At 34.6% G+C, this 22,119-nt stretch overlaps 1 protein-coding gene across 1 annotated transcript; it reads right to left on the bottom strand.

Moving 5' to 3' along the window:
- Positions 1 to 16,050: 16,050 nt before the first annotated feature.
- Positions 16,051 to 21,307, bottom strand: LOC148867140 (aspartate aminotransferase, cytoplasmic-like). The gene is made up of 9 exons (XM_088975563.1): positions 20,882 to 21,307; positions 19,739 to 19,822; positions 18,992 to 19,091; positions 18,783 to 18,903; positions 18,294 to 18,457; positions 16,896 to 16,957; positions 16,671 to 16,765; positions 16,468 to 16,580; positions 16,051 to 16,297 (listed from the first exon to the last, which is right to left on the bottom strand). Exons 1-7 carry the CDS (start codon positions 20,905 to 20,907, stop codon positions 16,753 to 16,755), a joined length of 570 nt encoding a protein of 189 aa, XP_088831689.1. The 5' UTR covers positions 20,908 to 21,307; the 3' UTR covers positions 16,051 to 16,297; positions 16,468 to 16,580; positions 16,671 to 16,752.
- Between the last annotated feature and the right edge of the window lie 812 nt (positions 21,308 to 22,119).

The raw sequence follows: 22,119 nt of genomic DNA, 5'->3' as shown, positions 1-22,119 counted from the left end.
ACGGTCTGACCGTTCGACTTGAATGGCCGGCCCGTTCTAACAAAAACATAAAAAAATTTTAAATTTCGAAAAATGGTCAAAACCTTTCGAACGGTTAATCGGCCAATTCGGCGGTTTGTTGACCAAAATCAACGGTTTTGGGGAAAAAAGCAGTTTTGGGGGAAAATGGAGTGACTGGTTCCCGGTTTTTCCGGTCCGACCGCCTGGTCTGGTCCAGTTTTGAAAGCCATACCTTTCTTTGTTCAAAAAGGAAAAAAAAAACATTTTTCGATCCCAACACGTTACAACATAATATTCAGTTGGCAGAAGTAGCTGACTCATCAAAGTAGAGACCTGGGATCAAATCCCATTGCCACTAGGGTTGTTAAGGGAGGGGGAGATGGGCTACCTAAGGTTGCAACTTGGGCCAGGTTGGCCCGAACCCAATTCAAAAAAGTTGGGCTAGGTTGGGTCGGGTTGATGTTTGGGTTAGGGTTAGGGTTAAAATTCATGAGCCCGACTTTATTTCGGGTTGGGTTAGGATTGACCCTTAGCCAACTCGACCAAATCCATATCCAATTCTATAGTACATGTCATATATAAATATATGTTATATGTAATACATAACATACATTAATTTGTTTAGATGCATGATATTTGTATAGCCCCCACCACATAGTTTCATGTATTTCTTTTAAGATAATTACTTCACTTAATCCTAATCAGAAAGACTAAAACCTTAATAACATTATTTTATGTTTTTTGAAAATTTTATTCTTCATCTCTTCTATGTTGTTTGTCGCACAAGAAAGATCTACCGTAAGCCATAACTCATAATAAACTATAGTCATTTCTAACACTTGTTTTTCTGAATTTTGTACCAAAAGAACAAAAAAAAAACATCAACAAACAAATACTAATGAAAAATAGGATTAATATATATAGTGAAAGTTGAGTTAAGATCTAAAATCGAGAAATCCTATGAGGTTTTAAGGGATGGGAAGAATGTTGGGTTGGGTTAGGGTTGAAGGAATTTAGTTAGGATTGGGTTGGTTGGGTTGAAGGTTGGTTTGGGATTAAGAACTTAGGGTTGGACTAGGGTTTGCCTCAACCCAACCTAACCCGACCCGACTTACAGCCCTAGGGCTACCCCTTGTTGCTTAGCCTCATGAAGCAAAAGCACGTTACAACATAGCGTGTATCTGTGTATATCACATACAAGGTGGGTCTCAGTCTTATGGTGAGATGTGTGGACACAGATTATGTTGATTAAGGTCAAAACATATACAGGGGAGGTTTATAAGAGAGCTGAACAACCTTGCTCCTTCCCCAAAGCATGTTGATGGCAATACTAGATAGCTAATTGACCTTTGCATCCCAGTCAAAAGCATAGGCAGAAGAATAGTGCATTAGATTAGATGAACAAAACCTGAAGCTGTCCATGTCAAATTAAACATTGACAGAGGAATCATGAGAAATAACACCATCAATGTTTTAGGTGCCTTCTCAAACTATTATGGGGTGAGCAACTTTCTTCAAGTTGAATTCTTAGTGTTAATTGATGGTATACAACTTTGTATGGATAAGTCTTTTTTCAATATAGAGGTGGAATGATAATCAACTCTTGGTAAATGTCATGAGAGGTGATAATGCTGCTCCTTTGGTCTATTAGTTACACACAACAAAATAAAAGAAATCTCAGCTAAACCTTGATTGTCTTGGCCAACCAAAGTTTTCATGGGGTATATTAAGTTAGAAATAAAGATAATTGTGCCATAGAACGTTTATCCACTCCCTCATTGGAAAGGCAATCAGCAATTCTGTTGCTTCCCTAAAATAAAAAAAAAAAAGATGATAAAGTTGCTCTTTTGTCTGTCCGTTACACACACAACATAATAAAAGAAATCTCACATGGTCTCAATATTGAATTTTATCTTGTTTTTAGGGAAGCTAAAAGAATTGCCAATTGTCTTGCCAATAAGGGAGTGGAAAAAGGTTTTATGACAATCTCCAATTATTTTTCAGGCTTAATGGACTACATCGAAACTTTGGTTGTCCAAGGCAATCAAAGGTCTAACCATTTGAAGAGTCTATTTTTTGTAATGAAACTTAATTTCCTTTTTATTCTTTTCCTATTGTAGGGGGGAGGGGGCAGGGTTTTATATATATATCACAGATCTTGACTAATATTAGAAATAAAGATAATCAAATAATATATATAAAAAATTTTGTACACATAGCGCCTAGCCACATATTAGGAATATATATTAGATACATGTATGTTAAAATTATGGGAGATGTTCTGAATATGTGGCTGAATTTACATACTTGTAAAATGTATGGGAATTCCATTGTCAGTTGCCTTATATAATGGAGCAGTTCATTATATATTAGTCATGTCAATCATGCTTTTACAGTGTCGTTTCCTTCTCTATTCCTCGAGAATTTTATTGTCCATGATTTCTTTTTTTAATTCTTTGAGTTTCAACCAAAAAAGAAAAGAAAAGAAAAAAAGCCTCTATGAGTTGTGTGAGGCGGGTGTGAGGAACAGATCTAGTTTCCTTAGTGACCATAACATAAACTGTCATTAATATTTATATCATAACCAAATTAACCCTCTTAACTATTTTGCGTACACTAACAATACTATTCATGTTACTCAATAGTTTCACTATTTTTTAATAGCTAGGGTGGAAATGAATTCCAATGATGTACATCACCATGGTGAAACTGTGTTTTAAAAACCAACCCGGAGGTTGATCTGTTTTCCCTCTGGGTTGTGTGGGTCAATGGTTCAACCAATTGGGCCAAATTGGTTGATCCATGATTATGTTTTATTTTAGGTCTAACTAATTTATATTTTAATCTTTTACAAATAAAAAAGCTAACAATTGAGATTTGATGCCAAAAGAAGAGGCATTATTTGGCAAAAATAATGGGCCAAGGCACCAAAAACACATAGGTTGCAAGATATACAAAATAATAGAAAAAAAATTTAATCTCAATATTGAGTAGAAAGTTATGGCCTTCCCAAGTTTTCATATAAATTCTAATTTGTAATCTATGACCCATTGGCCGGGTCAACAGTTAAACCACCTAGATCAGTGGGTTGTTGACCAAGTCAACAATTTTTTTATATTTTCTAGGTTTTAGGTTGACCTGGACCGAAATTGTGACTTGTAGGTCGAACTGTCTGACTAGATGGGTCGACGGTTGGTTAAAAGCACTAGGTAAAATAATAGTAAGTCTTCTCTTTCCCTTCCCACACTTGACAAACAAAAACGCATTCTCTTGGCGTGTGGACCAGGAACTTTCATTTTCTGTACTCCTCTCCATGTAAATATCTCTCAACAGTTCTATGGAGTATTTCTAGAACATTGTGTTATGCTAAGATACTTCAAAGGACATTCCTAAGAATAGTAACAAAAAGAAGCCAAAATGAGTGAAAGTTCACAAGATTATGGCTAATCCTAGAAATCAACAGAGTTAACTTTGGGGGTGTTTCGTGAGGTGGTCATAAATGTTAGAATTAAAGAAAGAACAAACAGTTCGAGTGTTTCTTTTTTAATGGCCTTGCAAAGATTCTATTTGGTAACAACAACCATTCACTAAGCATTCAAAGCATTCAAAGACAATTTGAACTGTCACCTCGATGGGAAGGTAACCGTTCTTTAAGATGGCTATAAAAGAAAGGGTCCACAGCCCTATGCTTTCTGTCCAAAGCTACCTGCAAAGCTCTCCCATCGAGCAAGATAGTGAGAAATGGGGTTCAAGTGAACTCCTCCAAGACCAGTTCAAGTTGTTATGGCTTCTTCAGGATCTCCGGCTTCAGCTAAGCTTACTCCATTCTTCTCAAGTATAAGGTTGTATATCCTAATAGAATAGATAATAATTGGTATCAGAGCTTGGGTGCTCAACCTAAGCATGAGAAACAGTAGAAATACAAAAAAAAAAAAATCAAGTTTTCCGACGATTTGGCCAGATTTCAGCGAGGTAACTCAAAGGAAGTGGTCAATTTTGGTCATAATCCATTTATGAATGATTTCTAGCCGGATGGTGGCCTGAGATGACCGGTACATAGCAGCATAGAAGCTACTTTATTTGGGTTTTTGAGCTCAAAACGGGCGAAGAAGACTGCGGGTTCGAGGGTCGACCTGAACCCGAATAGCCGTGACCCATTTTGGTGTTGATTTGACTCAGCAAGTTCATCTATGTTAACTTACTGAGTTATTCGAGTCAACTCGCCTAGTTAATTTGGTGAGTATCTATCCAATTTGACAATCTGGTTCAACCAAACTAGTTCACTTGTATTTGAAACTTTGACCAACTGATTCATGTTACTATAAATCTCAGATTTTGATGAAACTTGGTACCATGGGGTTTTAAACCTCCTAAATCCATAAATGTGGGTCCCATACTCTAATTATGACCAAAGCCCTACAATTCAGCCTGGTTTTATAAAATTTGAAACTTTGAGTGGTTGGTTCAAGGGCTATCTAAAACCATTTTGACCAAATTTTGTTTTCATAATCTTATAATGGCTTATTTCATGAATTTTAGAATTAATTTAAACACCAGTTTAGTGGATTTATTATATATTTATCATCAATTTATCATTTTTTTCTTTCTTGGTATCTGTCCCAAGTTATAGTTGTTTATGTGACATGTGACAATTTGCCTCACTATAATTTTGAGTGATCATGATACCAATTTAAAACCATTCAAATTGGATAAATCTTGTAACCGTCAAAGTGGATTTATTATATATTTATCATCAATTTATCATTTTTTTCTTTCTTGGTATCTGTCCCAAGTTATAGTTGTTTATGTGATATGTGACAATTTGCCTCACTATAATTTTGAGTGATCATGATACCAATTTAAAACCATTCAAATTGGATAAATCTTGTAACCGTCAAAGTGGTCAGATTTTGAAAATTCGTATGGAGTTTAAGTGATTAATAATTGCCCTTTTATTTTAACATAGACAAGTTTGCATTGTGTTGCATCAAGATGGTGATCACACTCAAAGGTGGATCATTATTTTGTGTAATCCAATGGGACAAGATGATTAATATGAATACCATATAGAAAACAAGAAATTTATGCCCAAAGGAATAAATTCTTGGAATTTTATGATGTTCATATTTATTAGTCTTGTGGTGATTTTTTGTCATCATAAAGGAAAAAAAGGGAAAGAAAGAGCGAGCATTTGTGTGTTGCATTTTTGCCCGAAGGTGAGAATGCAATGATACGTTAACTCTTCTTATCAAAGTAGATCCATTAAGCCTTCAGGAACCTTCTTGCTTTGTTTGATTGAAGTTATGCATATTAATGGCATGATCTTGACTTAACATGTATGAAGAATTGAGATGCAATATAGTAAGCATGTTTTTTCCTTGTTTTTTCAACCTTGAATATTGCTACGATTCTCAGTTATTTGTTTGGCATTGAAACTTTGAATGGAAAGAATAAATAAAGATAGTCATGGCCATTCTCATGATTGATTTTGTCCTATTAGAAGATGGACCTACAAAACCTACTAATCAAAACACAAAAGAGGAAAAGGATAAACATGAAGATTGGGTGAAAGCCAAATTGTATTTGTTTAATGATAATGAAATGAATAATTTCAAAGAATATTAGAGGTGGTATTCTAGACGAGACAGTCGCCAAGAAATATATGACTAGGGTTCAGGAGCAATTTGATGGCTCTACCAAAGCAATTGGTAGTACCTTGATGACACAATTAGTAAATTTAAAATATAATGGTGCAGGTAGTGTGAGAAAACACATACCTCACATGGTTAAAATTGGTACCCAAATAAAAAGCATAGACATGAATGTAGATGATGGGTTTCTTGTCTAATTTATTCTAAATTCCCTCTTGTCTCAATTTGATCAACTAAGGCTATGTTTGGTTCAAAGGAAAAGATAGGGAAACCTATACAAGGTTTGTAAAGGTTTCCCTACCTTTCCTCTTCCTTTCCCTACTTTTTTCTTCAAACCAAACACAACCTAAAAGTCACATACAATGATCAGAAGGAAAAGTGGAGCCCTAGTGAGTTGGTTTCCATGTGTGTTCAAGAAGAGGAGAGGCTGGAGAAAAATAAAGTTGATAGTGCAAATCTTGCTATACAAACACCCCAAGGGCTAAATAAGAAGTAAATTCTCAAAGGTCAAGAGAAAAAGAATGGTGTTAAGTTCAAGGACTTTAAGACAAATAATCCTTAGGGGCAAAATGAAGGGAACATTAGAGTTTGATGTTTTTACTACAAGAAGATGGGGCACATGAAGAAAGATTGTTTGAAGTTCAAAAGAAACATGGATAATAAAGGTACCTCACTATCCTATGTAGTTTCTAAGTCTAATCTTTTTGATGTACCTTCTAATACTTGGTGGATTGATACTAGGGCAACCCTGCATATCTTAAATACTACGTAGGGGTTTCTCAACAACAAGAGGTTAAGTGATGGAGAAAGAGATTTGATGATGGGAAATGGTGTTAAAGCTCGAGTGGAAGCAGTTGGAGTCTATAAATTAATTTTAAACACAGGTTTTGTTTTAGACCTAAATGTTATTTATGTACTTAGTATGGGGAGAAGCCTTTTGTCAGTTGCTAAACTCGATGCTCATGGTTTTAAATCTAATTTTGGGAGTGGTGTTTTTAGTTTAATTTTTAAACCTTGTATTGTTGGTATTGGGACCTTATTGTTAGATAGTGTATGCTCTTAACTCCAATCGGATTGATGTATATAAAATATTATTAGTGAATAAATAAAGTACATTATTGTTTCATGTTCTAATCAGTATGTTTTCTATGAATTACTCCTTAAATTAGACACTTACGAGACTTGTGTTAAGTTTAGAATGTTCTCAACTATTGGATAGATTTGATGAATTTATCCTGACAAGACTGACACTGGTGTATCGAACTGGTGGACCAGTTTGTCTCAATTGCTAAGGTTAGACCCCAAGCACATGTAGTGGGTGTTTAGAATAAACACTGAACCCGGACCAATTTCCAGTTATGCTTTGGACCTTGGAGATGGATGGGAAAAACTGGAAAGTTTTACTAAATCACAGAATTGATTATGATATTGCACTAGGTATTGAACTGAGTTGTCTTTAATGTATAAACCAGTGAGATCCATTAAGGGTCAAATAGTTGGGCATGTTGGGGCAGTTTGGGAAATTACTTGAGTGGATGATCATAGTGATAGAGTTGATCCCCTTTTTTAGACAAAGTGAATATCAGGATTTACACTCTCTGATGGAAATCTAAATTTCTGACAATGGATTTCAACTATATTTGAAATCTGATTTGCAAAATATATCTATATGTTATATTATTATTTTATAAAAAAATGTTTGCAAAGGGTTTTAATCATGGGATCCATCCTTGTAGAGAGTGTAACATTGTGCTTTGTAGTTAGGGAACAGGTCCTTCCTTGTGGGTAGTGTTTTGATGATTATGGGTCGAGAGGTTAGGTATAAGAGACTGTTACAAGGTTGATTACCTAATGGGCTTTATCTTACATTAGTCCATTATCCTTACATCTTCATAAGGTGGTTAAATCCAATGATCATTTGGGTATAAATGTTAGGCCCAAACTAAGCCCAAGCTGATTGGGTCAGGAGTTTACTACTCTGAGCAGTGAATTTGGCCTAACCTCTTCTAGAGGTAGAGTTGAACCCTTATGGACTTGTGTTAAACCTTTTATGGGTCCCACGCCATACAATATTCAAGCCCAAAGTGGCCATGCAACACCTTGAGACATGAGCCACTGGAGAAAATGGGCTTAAGGCCCATTACTAATATGATTTGTTAAGTGATCACATGAGTTGGTTGAAAATGGACATGGATCTGGGTATGGAGAACTTATCCTCTTAAGAGGATAATACTTATCAATTAAATATAGAGTCCTGATCCAAATTTGATTTGGATCTGCTCCTAATTAGATTAAAAGAGTACGCTATATAAAGGAGAAAGAGGGGAGAGTCCAATTTAGAAAATTCTCTCCACTTTCTTGTTCCTTTTCTTTTCTCCCTTGCCACCCAAGAACCCTAATTCGACCTAGCATTGTTAGGGATTGATTTCTATCAGTCCTCCACTATATTTTTGCAAGAAAAACATTAGGGCATATCAGGTTCATAAAGCCAATTCGATCCAAGAGAGTTGGAGAATAGTTTTTGTTAAAACGGTGTTGTTGAATCGACTTCACATAAATATTGTGTCATCTTCAGTTAGAGACCGATTTTGCAACTGATATTGGGTGTGAACTACCACTCTAGGAGTTGCATTTTGAGGTCTTTGTATAAGGTATGATCAGTTTTAATTTGGGTTTCAAATCTGGTCCGATTTAGTGCAAGATCAATCTAGAAATTTCTAACTTCGAAATTACTAGGAAATCAGTTCTCGGGTTGGATTAGAAAACTTTTGTAAATTTGGCCAGCCACCAGACCTGGTTCAGCCATGTCAAACCTTATTTCTAACCCTTCTAACACTTATGTGATGGATTATACAAATTGAACCTTACAACTGCATATGCCTCATCTCTCTTATCAATTGATGCATATAATGTTGTTGGTATAAAACGTTGTATTGTTAATGAAAATTCATGAATGTTATGGCATAAATGGTTGGGCCACATCTCAAGAGAGAGAATTAAGAAGTTGATAAAGGAAGGAATACTGAATGAGTTGGATTTTACAGATTTTAACACATGTATGGATTGTATTAAAAAGAAGGGAGTTATGAGGAGTTTAGATCTTTTGGAACCGATTCATATGACATTTGTGGGCCTTTTCCCACACTTTCTTGGAATGGTGAGACATTTCATTACTTTTATTAATGATTATTCTCATTATGGCTATATTTATTTTCTACATGAGAAGGCACAAGCTTTGGAGTTCATCACGATTTACAAAGCTAAAGTGGAGAATAAGCTAAACAGAAAGATTAAGGTAGTTAGATTTGATTGAGGAGGTGAATATTATGGGAGATTTAATGAATTTGGGCAACATCTAATACATTCTGCCAAGTTTTAGATGGATGTGGTACTGTTGCATGTTGCATAGTATACCATGCCCGGGACTCCAAGACAAAATGGAGTAGTTGAAAGAAGGAACCACACCTTAAAGGACATGGTTAGAAGCATGATATCCAATTCTACATTGTTGCTAGGGGTGTCCACGGTTTAGTTAACCAAACCATAAACAATTTATTTTCAAATTGAACTGATCCTACCGGTTTTTTGATTTCTCCAAACTGGTACCACCGGTTAACCAGTTGATCAATTTTGATTTTTGACCAATTTGGTTCTTCAATTTTTTATATTGATAATATATATTATATAAATATATAATATATAATATATTTATAAATAGATTATCATAAATATAATATATGTATATATTTATATATAATATGTGACATATATATATAATATACATACAAATATATATACCAGTTGGTTCGATTAACTGCCATTTTTTAGGTTAATCGAGAACTGAACCAATCCTTCGGTTTTTCAGAAATACCAAACCGAAAATAAACCAATCGGTTCGATTAACTGCATTTTCTGATTCGGTTTGGTTATTCAATTTTTCAGTTTTTTATGAACACCCCTAATTGTTAGAATCCCTTTTGGGGAAAACCTGAAAGACTGTTGCATACATCATGAATCGTGTACCTTGTAAGGCAGTCTGCAAAGCACCACTTGAACTATGGAATAGGAGACAACTTTGTGTAAACCATTTGCACGTTTGGGGATATAGGGCAAAAGCCAGACTACAATAACCTTAGGAGAAGAAATTAGACCCCAACACAGTAAGTTGCCATTTTATAGGATACCTTGAGAAATCTAAAGGTTATAGATTTTATTGTCCTTCATGTTCAACCCAAACTGTAGAAACTAGAAATGCAAAATTTATTAAGGATGGGTTTTTGGTGATGATGTGCCTGCTTAACACATTGTGCCAAAGTCCCAATGTTATGTCTTGCATATTCCAAATGAATAAAGGAATGATAATCACCAAATAGTGATTGTTGATCATGTAGAAAGAGAAGGTCCACACTCTTCTATGGAAGTTGATAATCAGTTGATAGAAAAAGTACCATTAAGGAGATCTTAAAGGGTGAGGAGGTTGGGCATTTCTTGAGATTTTATTTGCTATCTACAAGAGAGTGAATTTGATGTTGGCACTGAAAATGGCCCAATGACCCAATTACATACAAAGAAACTATCAAATGTCAACAATCATCCAAATTGTTGGATGCCATGATTGACAAGATGGAATCCATGAAGAACAATGAAGTTTGGGATCTTGTAGAATTTCTAGATGGAGACAAAATAGTTAGCTGCAAATGAGTGTGTAAAACTAAACAAGATTCAAAGAGCAACATAGAATGGTATAAAACTCAACTAGTAGAAAAGGTTTCACTTAGAAAGAAGGTGTTGACTACAGAGAAACCTTCTCCTCTATCCCTAAGAAGGATTCCTTTAGGATTATCAGAGCACCCGTGGTTCATTTTGATCTAGAATTACATCAAATGACATTAAAACAACATTTTTAAATGGTGTATTACATGAACATGTATATATGGTTCAACCTAGAGGATTCGAAGTGGAAAGCAAGGAAAACCTTATATGCAAATTGAAGAAATAGATTTATGCCCTGAAGCAAGCATCAAGGCAATGGTATATAAGGTTTGATGAAGTCATCACCTCTTTTGGTTACAAAGGAAATATAGTTGATGAATGCATCTATCTCAAGATTGGTGGGAGCAAGTTTATTATATTGGTCCTTTATGCCGATGACATCTTACTTGAAAGTAGTGACATGAGACTACTTTTGGAAACTAAGCAGTTTTTAACGGATAATTTTGACATGAAAGACCTGGGAGAAGCATCCTTCATTATCAACATCTAGATATATCGTGACAGGATCAAGGGCATGTTGGGACTATCTCGAAGAGCATACATGGACAAGGTTCTCAAGAGCTACGACATGGACCATTGTTCACCTGAAGATGTTCCAATCATTAAAGGCGAGAAACATAATAGAGATCAATGTCCAAAAGACTGAGTTAAGGTTGAAGAGATGAAGAAAGTAATGCACAAATTCTCTTATCACTTAGTTGATAGGAGTCTCATGTACTCTCACATTTACACTCAACCGAACATTACTTGGACGAAAATTCATCTAGATGTGGACTTGTTATCTCCATTACCGGCAATCCAACTTGCATCAGTGTACCCTTCTAGTACAGATGGATAATCACAATAGAATAAGCCAAATTTCAAGGTTCTTTTGAGGTACCCAAGAGCTCTCTCAATTTCCTTCATACCTTTCTGGTATTGGTGGACTTGTTGTCTCCATTACTAGTAATCCAACTTGAGCAAGGTGCGCCTCTAAGGTGCCGAATTGCGTCGTACACATACATGCACATGCGTGCACGTGCATTGTGCAATAGAAAGCCTCCATACTCTTCTATTTATTTCTAAGGAGTGTAAATAAGCTACTATTTAAAAACCCAAAACAAGTCTTGTAATTTTCCAATATGGGACAAGTTAAAAACTGGTTTTAGTAAGAGAAAAAACTATTTTTCAATACATGTGTGCAGGTGTGTTTTTCATGTAATTGATTAATCAAATTCCATTGGATTTAATCTTTAATGAGATTAAAATCCAACATGGGCAACTCTGTTCAAACTTATATTGGTACCAACTCCACTAGATCCACCATAAAAGATTTGATTAAACTAGGAGAAAACCATGTTCCACAAAAAATAAATAAATAAATAAATAAGTAGAGAAACCCAAGATGATTGGCCATTAAAAGAAAAAAAAAAACAAAAACCTTGAAAGTTGAGATTTGAGATATTGGCGTTGCAGAGTGAAGATGTCGTGTGCTATGCACTTGGAAGAACTTTAGAGGAAGACGTTCTGCTTTTGAGTTGTGCACCCACTAGGCATAGCAAAGTGGAGGAGAGTTGAACCAGTTTGCTGTTCAGAAATATGGAAGAGTGACGTCAGCTTGGATTTTAGTGTCGGAATCAGACCGGCAACCCAAAAGACAGAGAACCAAGTGCTTGATTTTCCCATCTATAGTCCATTAAGCAAATTACAACCTTATTCTTTTCAGCCAAAACTAGCTCAATGGTCCCCCCAAAGAAAAAAAAATCTATGTTCATCCATCCCCTTTTGCCATTTCATTATTTTGTAGGGTTAGTTTTCGTTTTTTTCTCTTATGCTTTAAAAAATAACTCTAAAAAAGCATAAAAGTGTTGCTACTCGAGTGAGGAATATTCTAGTAGTTTAGGATATTTTTAATGATGCCCTAACTATTAGTTAGGAACAATTTGTAACTTTATAGGTTTTCTGTTTGTGTTAATAATGGAAGGGAGGATTTTTCTGAATTCTTTAAAAGCTTAGGGGAGGATTTTGTCAAAATGAAACTAAATGGGAGGTTTATATGATTGTTAGAAACTTTAGGGGAGGTTTTTGTATTTTACCTTTTTTATTAATATCAATTCTTTATCTGTAATCACTACTAATTAAATAAAAGTAATATATAAATTAACTTAACCATATATAAGTGTAATTAAAGTAAGTGCTTTTTCTACTTCAATATAAACTACATCAACATAGATAATCAAGCTATTTAATTTAATTGACCTACCTAATCTAGTAGGGGACTTATGTGATGCATGGACTTTGTTGAACAAAATCCAAGTTGAAAGGCCCTTGTGACATTTTCAATTGGGTAAAAGCCAAACTGATTCTCACCCAAGCATTTTTTTGGGCTATATATATTGTTAGATAAACTTGTATTAAATTTTCTATTAATTTTATTATGGTTAGATAAATGTTGTTACTTTTTATTATTCTAAATTGAATTTACACGAACTTTATTTTTTATTCATTTTTGTAAGATAAATTTGTTTTGTTTTTTTACTATTTTTATTAGATTTTACTCATTTTCATTTATTTTAAATGGAATTTAAATATATGTGCAATATACAAATAATTATTCAGATTAAGTGGCTAATTTAAAACATCTAATGAAATATTATGCATATATGCCTATTGACTTGTTTTAGTATTGTTTATTAATATTTATTTTAATTTTCCTAATTTATCTTAGTAATATTTTATTGTGACTAGTTTCATGTGTTGATTAATTTAATATATTTACATGGCAGAATTTATGAATTCCAGTGAAGTTGGGATCATACTCCCCATCCTCATCTCCAATTTCTAAGTAACTAGCCATCCTTGTCCTTGATCCCTCTTGATTTGAATTAAAAGTTTTCTTTGACCAAAAATCAACATATAATCCAATTGGTTTTACCCTTAATTATTGTCATTAATTAGCAAGATAACATGGGAATTTGTCCAATATATAGTGGCATTATTGTAATTATATAGAACTATTTTCAAAATTTGTCTAATTTGTCTCAATAAGTTCCTTGTAGGATGAGGACTTCACTCCCCATCCCCATCCCTGTTCCTGTCCTTGATCAGGTATCCCAATTATTCCTCATCCTCGTCTCCATCCTAGTTATTTCTCGACATGGAAGAATTTAGGAATGTCAATGGGTCTGGGACCATACCCTTATCCTCCCTAATTTCCAAGTAACTCCCTATCCTCGTCCCCTATCCCTGTCAAGGAGAAAAATGAACCTCCATCCCCATTGAATATGGGTTCTTCCCCATTAAGGGCTGGAATCCTTGAATTCTCTATCTCACTCACTCTCTCTCTCTCTCAAGAAAATATTTAATTAAAAGAAGGAAAAATTCAGTAGTCTAAATTGGTTCAACATTTAACTATCACCATTAATCATCAAGATAGCATAGAAATTTGTCCAATGTATGGAGTGACATTATTGTAATTATATAGAACTATTTTCAAAATTTGTCCAATTTGTCATAGCGGGTTACCTATTGGGACAAGGACCTCACTCCTCATTTCCGTCTTTGTCCTTGATCGGGTGTCACTAGTTAATTAAATTAAGTTGTGTTAATTTATTGGATTCGATATTGATACTGAAAAAACTTGCAACCAATCAATTAATATCATAAAAAATGGTAACAAATCTGGGGTTATTTATCAAATTCACAAAATGGGTTTGATTGATTTGCCCTTTTAGTATCATGTCTTTCCAATAGCATAGATTTTTTCCTAATTTGTTTTATAATTTTATAACTTATTAATGCATTTATTTTTAAATTAATAATTATCCAATTTTCTTGACACCTCATATGGTTAATGTAACATATAACTGGTTTAGGACATATGATGGGACCGCTATTAAATGCTACATAAAAGATGTACATTTTATTAGGTAGGAAAATTGTTGGTCATAGGCCTAGTGATTTAGGCCCATAAACTTGGGAGGGGAGATTTAGAGGTGTAATGTGGGTAGTAGGGGTTCAGGCCCATAAACTTGGGCTAGGCTGAGCCTAGTGATTTAGGCCCATAGGCCTAGTACACATGGCCCGCAAAATATAGCTGCTAGCCCCCTCCCCCCTAGCAATTATAAACAGCTAATTTGGGGGAATTTTGGTTAGAGATGGTAATTTAACCCACCCCGTGGGGTCCTGCCCCACACCACCCTAGTCGTGACGGGTTTCTTTGGGGAAACCTGAAACTCTAGGGACTAGGGATGGGGCAGGGATGGTATTTGTCCACCCCGCCTCAGCCCTAACCCACCCTAACTATATTATATTACATAATATATATCTTGTTAATATATCTTAACATATATTTTATTATATTAGAATATTATATATTATATAATATACTAATTATATTATATAATATAATATAGCTTTAGTTAATTTTCAAAAAATAAAAAATAAATTTGCAAGTATGCAAGTAAGAATGACTGAGGTGGGCGGGGAAAATTCAGGGATCCTCGTTCCTCGTAAGAATGGGGATAGGGTTGAGATTTCTAGCCCCAATGGGGTTTGGGGCAGGGACGGGGTGAGACATTTAAATTAGGGTTGAGGATGGGGCATGCAAAACCCATACCCGCCCTACCTCATTGCCATTCCTAATTTTGGTTAAGTGATAAATAAACGTGTAAAAGATCAAAATACCCCTCCTAACAACTATAAATAACTAGTTTAGGAGGGGATTTCAATCAATTCAATAATTCTCAACTCCTATAAATACCCTTACTTTGGCTCATTTTCATCACAATAACAATCAATTTATCATACTCTCATATTCTATTATTCTCTTATACTCTTGCATTTGCAACTTTCTAGTGGACTGGGTAAGGATTAGTTGATTTTATTATATTTTCTAAATTTTAAGTTTTAATATTTTACATTTATTAAAATAGTCAGTTCTTATCAAACTCCCTTTCTCTATGGCTTTGATGATGCCCAATCCCAATATGATAGCACTGATATTGGTCTAGTGTTTCTGTTATAGATGTTATCTTTAGTGGATCTAGGCACTACAAGAAATATGACATTTAACTACAAACAAAACCGTGGCTAAAGGTCAAGCTATAGACCTATAGCTACAGTTTAGCTACAGACAGAAAACCATAGCCTATGTTTGCGTGGCTATAGCCTATGGCTATGGTTCGACTAATCCATAGTTATAAAGCTACGGTATCTGTCCGTAGCTAAAGGGCAAACACATACCATATAAGGACTGAACCGTAGCTAAAAGATGCATATAGCTACGGTTTTTATATTGTCCGTAGTTATATATCCAAATTTATAACCACGGATTTTTACATAACCGTAATTATAATTCTTCTATTTATAGATATGGTTTGCTACAAAACCATAGCTAAATGTACTAACCTATAACCACAGTTTTTTGATAAAACCGAAGTTTAATACTCTAACCTATAACTACGGTTTTTTGACAAACTGTGGCTAAAAAGTGCAATATATGCCCAGAATTTCTTAAAAAACCATAGCTAATTGTTTCAACCTGTAGAAATATTATGACTATATTCCAAATAAAATAGTAAAATAATGACAATTAGGAAATGCCACCTTAAAGCAACATCTATTTTATTCATACATCACATGAAAATTATATAATAACTTCTAACAAATACTTATATTATTGTAATAATTCAATACATGCCACATATAATTTGAATACATCAATTGTTCTACCAAAAACATACATCCATTGTTTAAAATGCATTACAAATGTTAAATTTCCCTCAATACATATTAAAGTCTGACTTTCAAAAGAAATAGAGAAATTTTAAAAATAAAAGAATTATCCATTGTCTTCAACTATGCTTTAAGAGTCACTCGTTGCATCTTTTAACCTACAAAGAAAAACAGAAAAAAAATAGAATAATGATTACTTTGATGATCTAATTAAATATGTAATATACAATGAAAAAATGTGAAAAAAGATAGGTAAAAAATCCACTAGTATTTTGTTTAATGCAAGATAAATTTTGAAAATCTAATCAACATGTAAAAAATATCTTACAAGAAGGGCACAACATTGCCAACAGAAATTTCTTGAATCCCAAGACCAAGTATGCCATCAAACTTTGCTAATAAGAAAGAGAGACTTCCTTCTCATGTGGCCTCTATGAAAACCTGAAATATTGTTGCAATACATCCATGACCACTCAATACAGCCAAATTACAGGGGACATATTTGAAGTTAAGACTGAAAAAGGAACCTACTTGATCCTTAATAACAAGATTCCCAACTTGAATGTTATCTTGACCAAAGAAGCCAGAAATTGATCAAGATCCATAATGAATATTACAAGAATTTCCTGGTCAAAATTTATATTAGTGCAGATTTTCTTGATAGAATATTTATAATCTTTATTATACTGACAACCTTATAACTCAAGATGTCTAGAGATCATGAATGACTAAAGGATGTTTCCATGGAAAGGTTACCAATCTTTATATATGTACTTGATAGGTCCTGCCTTTAACTTGGAATGGAAATAGCAAGAAATCTGCATAGAAAAAATATTAATCATAAAAGAAAATCCCTGAAGACAATTACAGAAGATGAAGTCATTTGTACAGAAAATGTACAGAAAAGTAGCACTTTGCTGATGGGCCCCAGAGGTTGGAACTTCCAGTATCAAATATGACAGTAAAGTTCTGTGGTGGAGAACCAATACCAATCTCTCCAAAGTATTGGGCATCCATATAGTTCTTCAATGATACTATATCTACATCAGAACCATCCAGATTGCGAGGGAGGTTCCCAAGACCATCTGCATACTTGCCTAGTTTCTTTGCATGTCTTGCAGCATTTATACTAGTAGGATCTAGTTGCTTCTTTTTTAAACCAATTCTCACTAACCCATTAGAAGAAGGATGGAGTGCTATGGCATATGTCAGAGCCGACAAACAGATAAATAACAGAACAAACTTTTTCATCATGATCACCTTGGCAGGTAATAAGAGAGGGCTAAGAGAGGGCCAGTTAATAAGTGGATATTAATCAAGTATTATGCAACAACATAAGAATAGAAGTGTTTATGAATCTACTCTAACTCTGCTGCTGGGGAAGGAGGAATTCTGTAGTCCATATTGGCAAACCTTCCAGAAATTCAAAATTATCAATCCCCACAAGTACCACAAATAAAGAGGTAGAAACAAGTTTTCCCCTCCCTGATCAGAAATCATCCCAAATCAAGTTCGATGACAGGTTCAAGAGTCTAATGGAAGATAAATCCTACCCCCCCCCAGTTGGGTAGCCCTTCAGAATATATCAAAGAAAAAAAAAAAAACAGCATAGAAACACTTTCTTCAATAGGCTGGAAGCAAGATACTAGGTTAGGATATTTAATATAAATCATAGTACATGGAAGATAAAATTCATAGTACAAAAAATGTAGCATTCTTATTGCTGGTTGGATCAACATGATGATTTAACACATCATGTGCTAGTTAAAGTGGGCTGGTGGCAACATATCTGCATTAGTTTAGGTTGCATTTGGATAAGCTTCAAAATTTGTGCTTTCAAATCCTGAGCCCCAAAGCTTTGTGTTTTGGGGTTTAAAAGTGTTTTGGCATTAGATTATTGTGTTTTAAAAGAAACATTGCCTTCACTTTTAAAAGCAATTTTAAAAGTGTTTTTGGCTTATTTTTGTTTCCTACGGCCCAAAGACAAAAGCTTAACCAAACAAAGCCTTAATTCTGGAAGACTTTTCTGCTTGTGCCTTGTTGGGGCCTTTGCCTCCAATGACAATCCTCCCTTGCCTTCTTACTTTTTTTCTTTCAACAAAGTGCATAATTATTGGGGGAAAAATCTTTGTACTTTGGTGCAATCACATTTACCTGATATGCACTGTCAAAGAAAGGTAACAACCCCTTTGATCTTGTCAACTGTCTGATCTGTTCCCACTGTTCAATGGTAGGATCAACACCAGTTGGATTATGAGCACATGCATGAAGAAGCACTATTGCTCCTGATGGAGCAGAACTGAGGTCCTCAAGCAGGCCTGTTCCCATATAATTAAACATATCAGCACATGAAATTAGTTCCATAGAAGTTCAGATGGAACCACCAAACTCCAGAAAAAATGCCACATAGTGGAAAAGAAAATTATGGAAAAACTAACAAATACAAAATGAATCTAGAAATAACAAATAGGCAATAGTTGATAAGAAGATGAGACTACATTGCATATAAAACTATAAGATGTTTTGTTTAATAATAATTTTCAAACAAATGGATTATTCAACTAAACGAATCCATATTCCATGCCAACTGCTAAGATACCATTATGGCTAATCAAACACAGAAAAACGAAGAAGAATCCAAACCTTGGAAGTTCATTCCACATGTTCCTGGGTCATAATAGCGATAATACTTCAGAGACAACCCCGCCATAGTGAACACTTTGGGATGGTTTCCCCATGTTGGTTGTGGAATGTATACTAAATGCTGCAAGCAAGGTGGATGGTGAAATCAAAATTATCCTTCAAATCATCATCTTACAAAGGCAACAAACTAAAAAGGGTTAGCTATTCACTTGGTGGTAATGTTTTGCCAGAAACTCAGCTCCAACCCTCAGAGAGCCAGTACCAGATAAGCACTGCACAGTAGCTACCCTGTTTTCTTGAATAGCAGGGCTATTTTCAAAGCAAGCAGAATAATGTATTCAGTAAAAACCACAAATATAAACTACCAAAAAATGCAAAGTATATTACATGGGAAACAAGTTAAGCCACAATGCCACGTTAAAGGATTGAACAATGAAAATATCCAAGAAAAGTTTTTTTTTCTTCTAAAGACAAGTAAATAATAGAGAATTACATATCAGAGTACAGGAAATTTCATTATAGAAATGGACTTTTTAAAGTTGCTCACTTCTTAAGTAATTCGTAAGTTCATTTTAACAAGACAATCATTGAAAAGCTTTCAATCAAATAGGACTTGAAGTCTTTTATTTTGTCACAATAAATCATATCACTACCTAAAGATTGAAGTTTAATTTTATTAAGTGGTAATTGTTGCATCACAACATTGAAAATAGGTAATCTGATTCTGTTCTTGGATGAGCTACAGTTTTACATCATAATTAAAAAGGTTAACCAAGTTATTTTCAGAATAAGAATTTTTCTTTCTCAGTCTAAACTTTAATCCTTCATTTCATGAGAATCCAGAGATCTGTAAAAGAAATATTGCAAGGTTTCATATTCCATATTCAACATAGTATGGAATTCATGCCGAATCTCTCAATAGTTTTGAACACACCTCTAATATGTTAAATTTGTACCTGTCAGCACCAAAAATTAGTTTGGCACTCAATTTATTGAAATCCGCTAATCCAGTAATGGGAAGATACTCCTTAGCACGAGACCTGAACATCACAAAAATTAGAACTGTCACTAATATATATGAAGAAAGGAATAGCATAAACTATGATTTAATAGCTTACTAGCCATTTACTAGCAGCTGCTCAGACCGTCCAACTACATTCAGAACAAGAGGTTTTCCTTCCTGTAATGCAAACAGGACAATCCAGCAGCCTTTTATATCAGAGGTAAATAAAGCATATTTTGTGCAATTAAAAGATTTGTTTCATTTCGTGAGTAGTTTTTTCTTCAGAATTTATAACAATGAAAAGATTTGCTTCATAGAGATGACAATTAAATTTAAAAGCATTAAAAAATAACCTACAGACAAGGACATTTTTTAGGAACTATATGACCAATGAGATCTAAGCATGAATACCTTAACAAGCACACAATTTTCCAGAATTACAGAAACGCAAAAAACCCACACTCCATCTGGAACTCTGCATCTCTAATTTCAAACAAATAATTTAAAAGAGTCTTTCAGATTACACAAGTGCGTCAGAGAAATAAAACCATCACCCATCTAAGTGAAGCAATAGTTTCCTTATCAATTAATTGATTGAGAACAGTCCAAGCGGAAACTGATCTAGCAAGAGAGATCTTTCAGAAGGATGCTCCATATAAGTCATAATAGAAAATTAATTCTAAGTAATAAGAAACAAAAAAGAAGACCACGAAACTCCAAAAAGAGATATAGCATTCCACATAGTAGAACTAGAACAATGGATGGTTATCAAATTATAGAAAAAAAAAAACAAACATATATTATCTTCTCTCATCACACCCCTGTAGATGTTCCGAAACTTCACATGCACAAGGAAATAGATGCTTGTCCAAGTATTTACTAGTTGAAGTACTTATTGCATTTAAATCCCTTGAAACCTCTGCAAACACTTGTAGTATCTACCAAGAGGGGAAGAAGTTCCTGACAACTCGTACCAGAACACAAACCGCCCCATCATCTCCCAAATCTCCTCTCCACAATTTTTACACCATAAACGAAAAGAATACACCAAAATCCCCCATAAAAATTTTAGATAATTGATAAAAAAAAACTATACCACTGTTGCAGAGTACTATGGAGCATCTAGACACAATTCTCCACTTGCCATTCTAACGGGAAGCTCCTGGCGCGAAAAATGGCAGACCCTGAACTCATCCAATATCTCATCAATCTCAGGAAATGGATTCCCCTAATCAGCCATCCAAGTCTTCAATCTCAATAAATGAGATTCTCCTCCATCAGCTCCATGGCCACTCTCACCTAGTACTCGCAGCAAGAGAAAGACAAAAAGAGGTGGAGGGCTTCTTCAAGTTGGTTCGTGTTAGAGTTTCAGAGAGGGAAACGGAGAAAAAAGTAGAGACGGGAAATGGAGAATAGGAAGAAAAAGGAAGGAGACCCCAAGACGGCGAGAGAAATAGAGAGAATATGAGTCTCAACTCTCCAGTATTTTCGTATTCGGAGAGACGGTACGAAGGCGCGCACGGGACTTTAAATTTTTTTTTCAGTTTTTTATGGGTCATTGATATTTGTAAAAGAAGGTAGCAAGTAAAATGCGATTAAGGCTCTTAGAGGTCTAAATCAGGCTGTGGCGCCTGCGGCTAGGTCGACTTTGGACCAGGCCCGATACAATCGTGTGGGTCGTGTTTGGCTGGGGTTTTAGGTCTATGGGGTGGGCCATCATGGCACAAACGAGTGAGTTGTGCTGCATGCTAGTACGTCCCATATATATTATTTATATATTTATATATAATATATTATTTAAATTATAATTATATAATAATATAGTATATATTATATTAATAAAATAAGTAATTATTTTCAATTTTATTATACTAATTTATTTAATTATTGTATATATAAGTAATTATATACATCAAAATTCATATAAAATTAAAATTTTAAGTTTTTTTAATTTTTTTAAATAAATAGCTTTGGCCCGGTCCACAGCTCGACTTGGCCGATGGGCCAGCCTGACTCGCGACACGACACCGCACGGGCTTGAGACATAAGTTATGCCGGGCCAACCCCCCAAGTTATCTTAGGGGAGGACAACATGACACGGAGGCATATCGTACCGATACACACGACTTGTAGGACACGTATCCAATCGTAGTGTATCCTGTATCCATGATCATGGATACGGATACGATATGCCCCATATCGAGAATATAGTATTGATATTTAATCCTTGTCAATTCTACTCCTTTCCCCACCTTTGACCATTCTAGATGACACAACTACTCTTAGCAAACGATAAAACTGCTTAATACTTAGTAGTAGTGGTAGTAGAGGAGG

The sequence above is a fragment of the Nelumbo lutea genome, chromosome 3 (assembly GCF_056320005.1).
Source record: "Nelumbo lutea isolate HS-2025 chromosome 3, American lotus-T2T, whole genome shotgun sequence".
Classification (NCBI taxonomy): domain Eukaryota; kingdom Viridiplantae; phylum Streptophyta; class Magnoliopsida; order Proteales; family Nelumbonaceae; genus Nelumbo; species Nelumbo lutea.
Note: the sequence above shows the minus strand (reverse complement) of the source record. Positions and strands in the feature narration are given on the sequence as shown.

Bases quoted from the DNA above. Each gene is read 5' to 3' on its own strand.
- LOC148867140 (XM_088975563.1), bottom strand. From the start codon at position 20,907: ATGCTCCATAGTACTCTGCAACAGTG. The intron at 19,823-20,881 runs GTATAGTTTTTT...TGTGATGTTCAG, and splicing joins CATAGTACTCTGCAACAGTG to GTCTCGTGCTAAGGAGTATC. The intron at 18,904-18,991 runs GTGAATAGCTAA...CCTTGCTTGCAG, and splicing joins TGGCAAAACATTACCACCAA to CATTTAGTATACATTCCACA.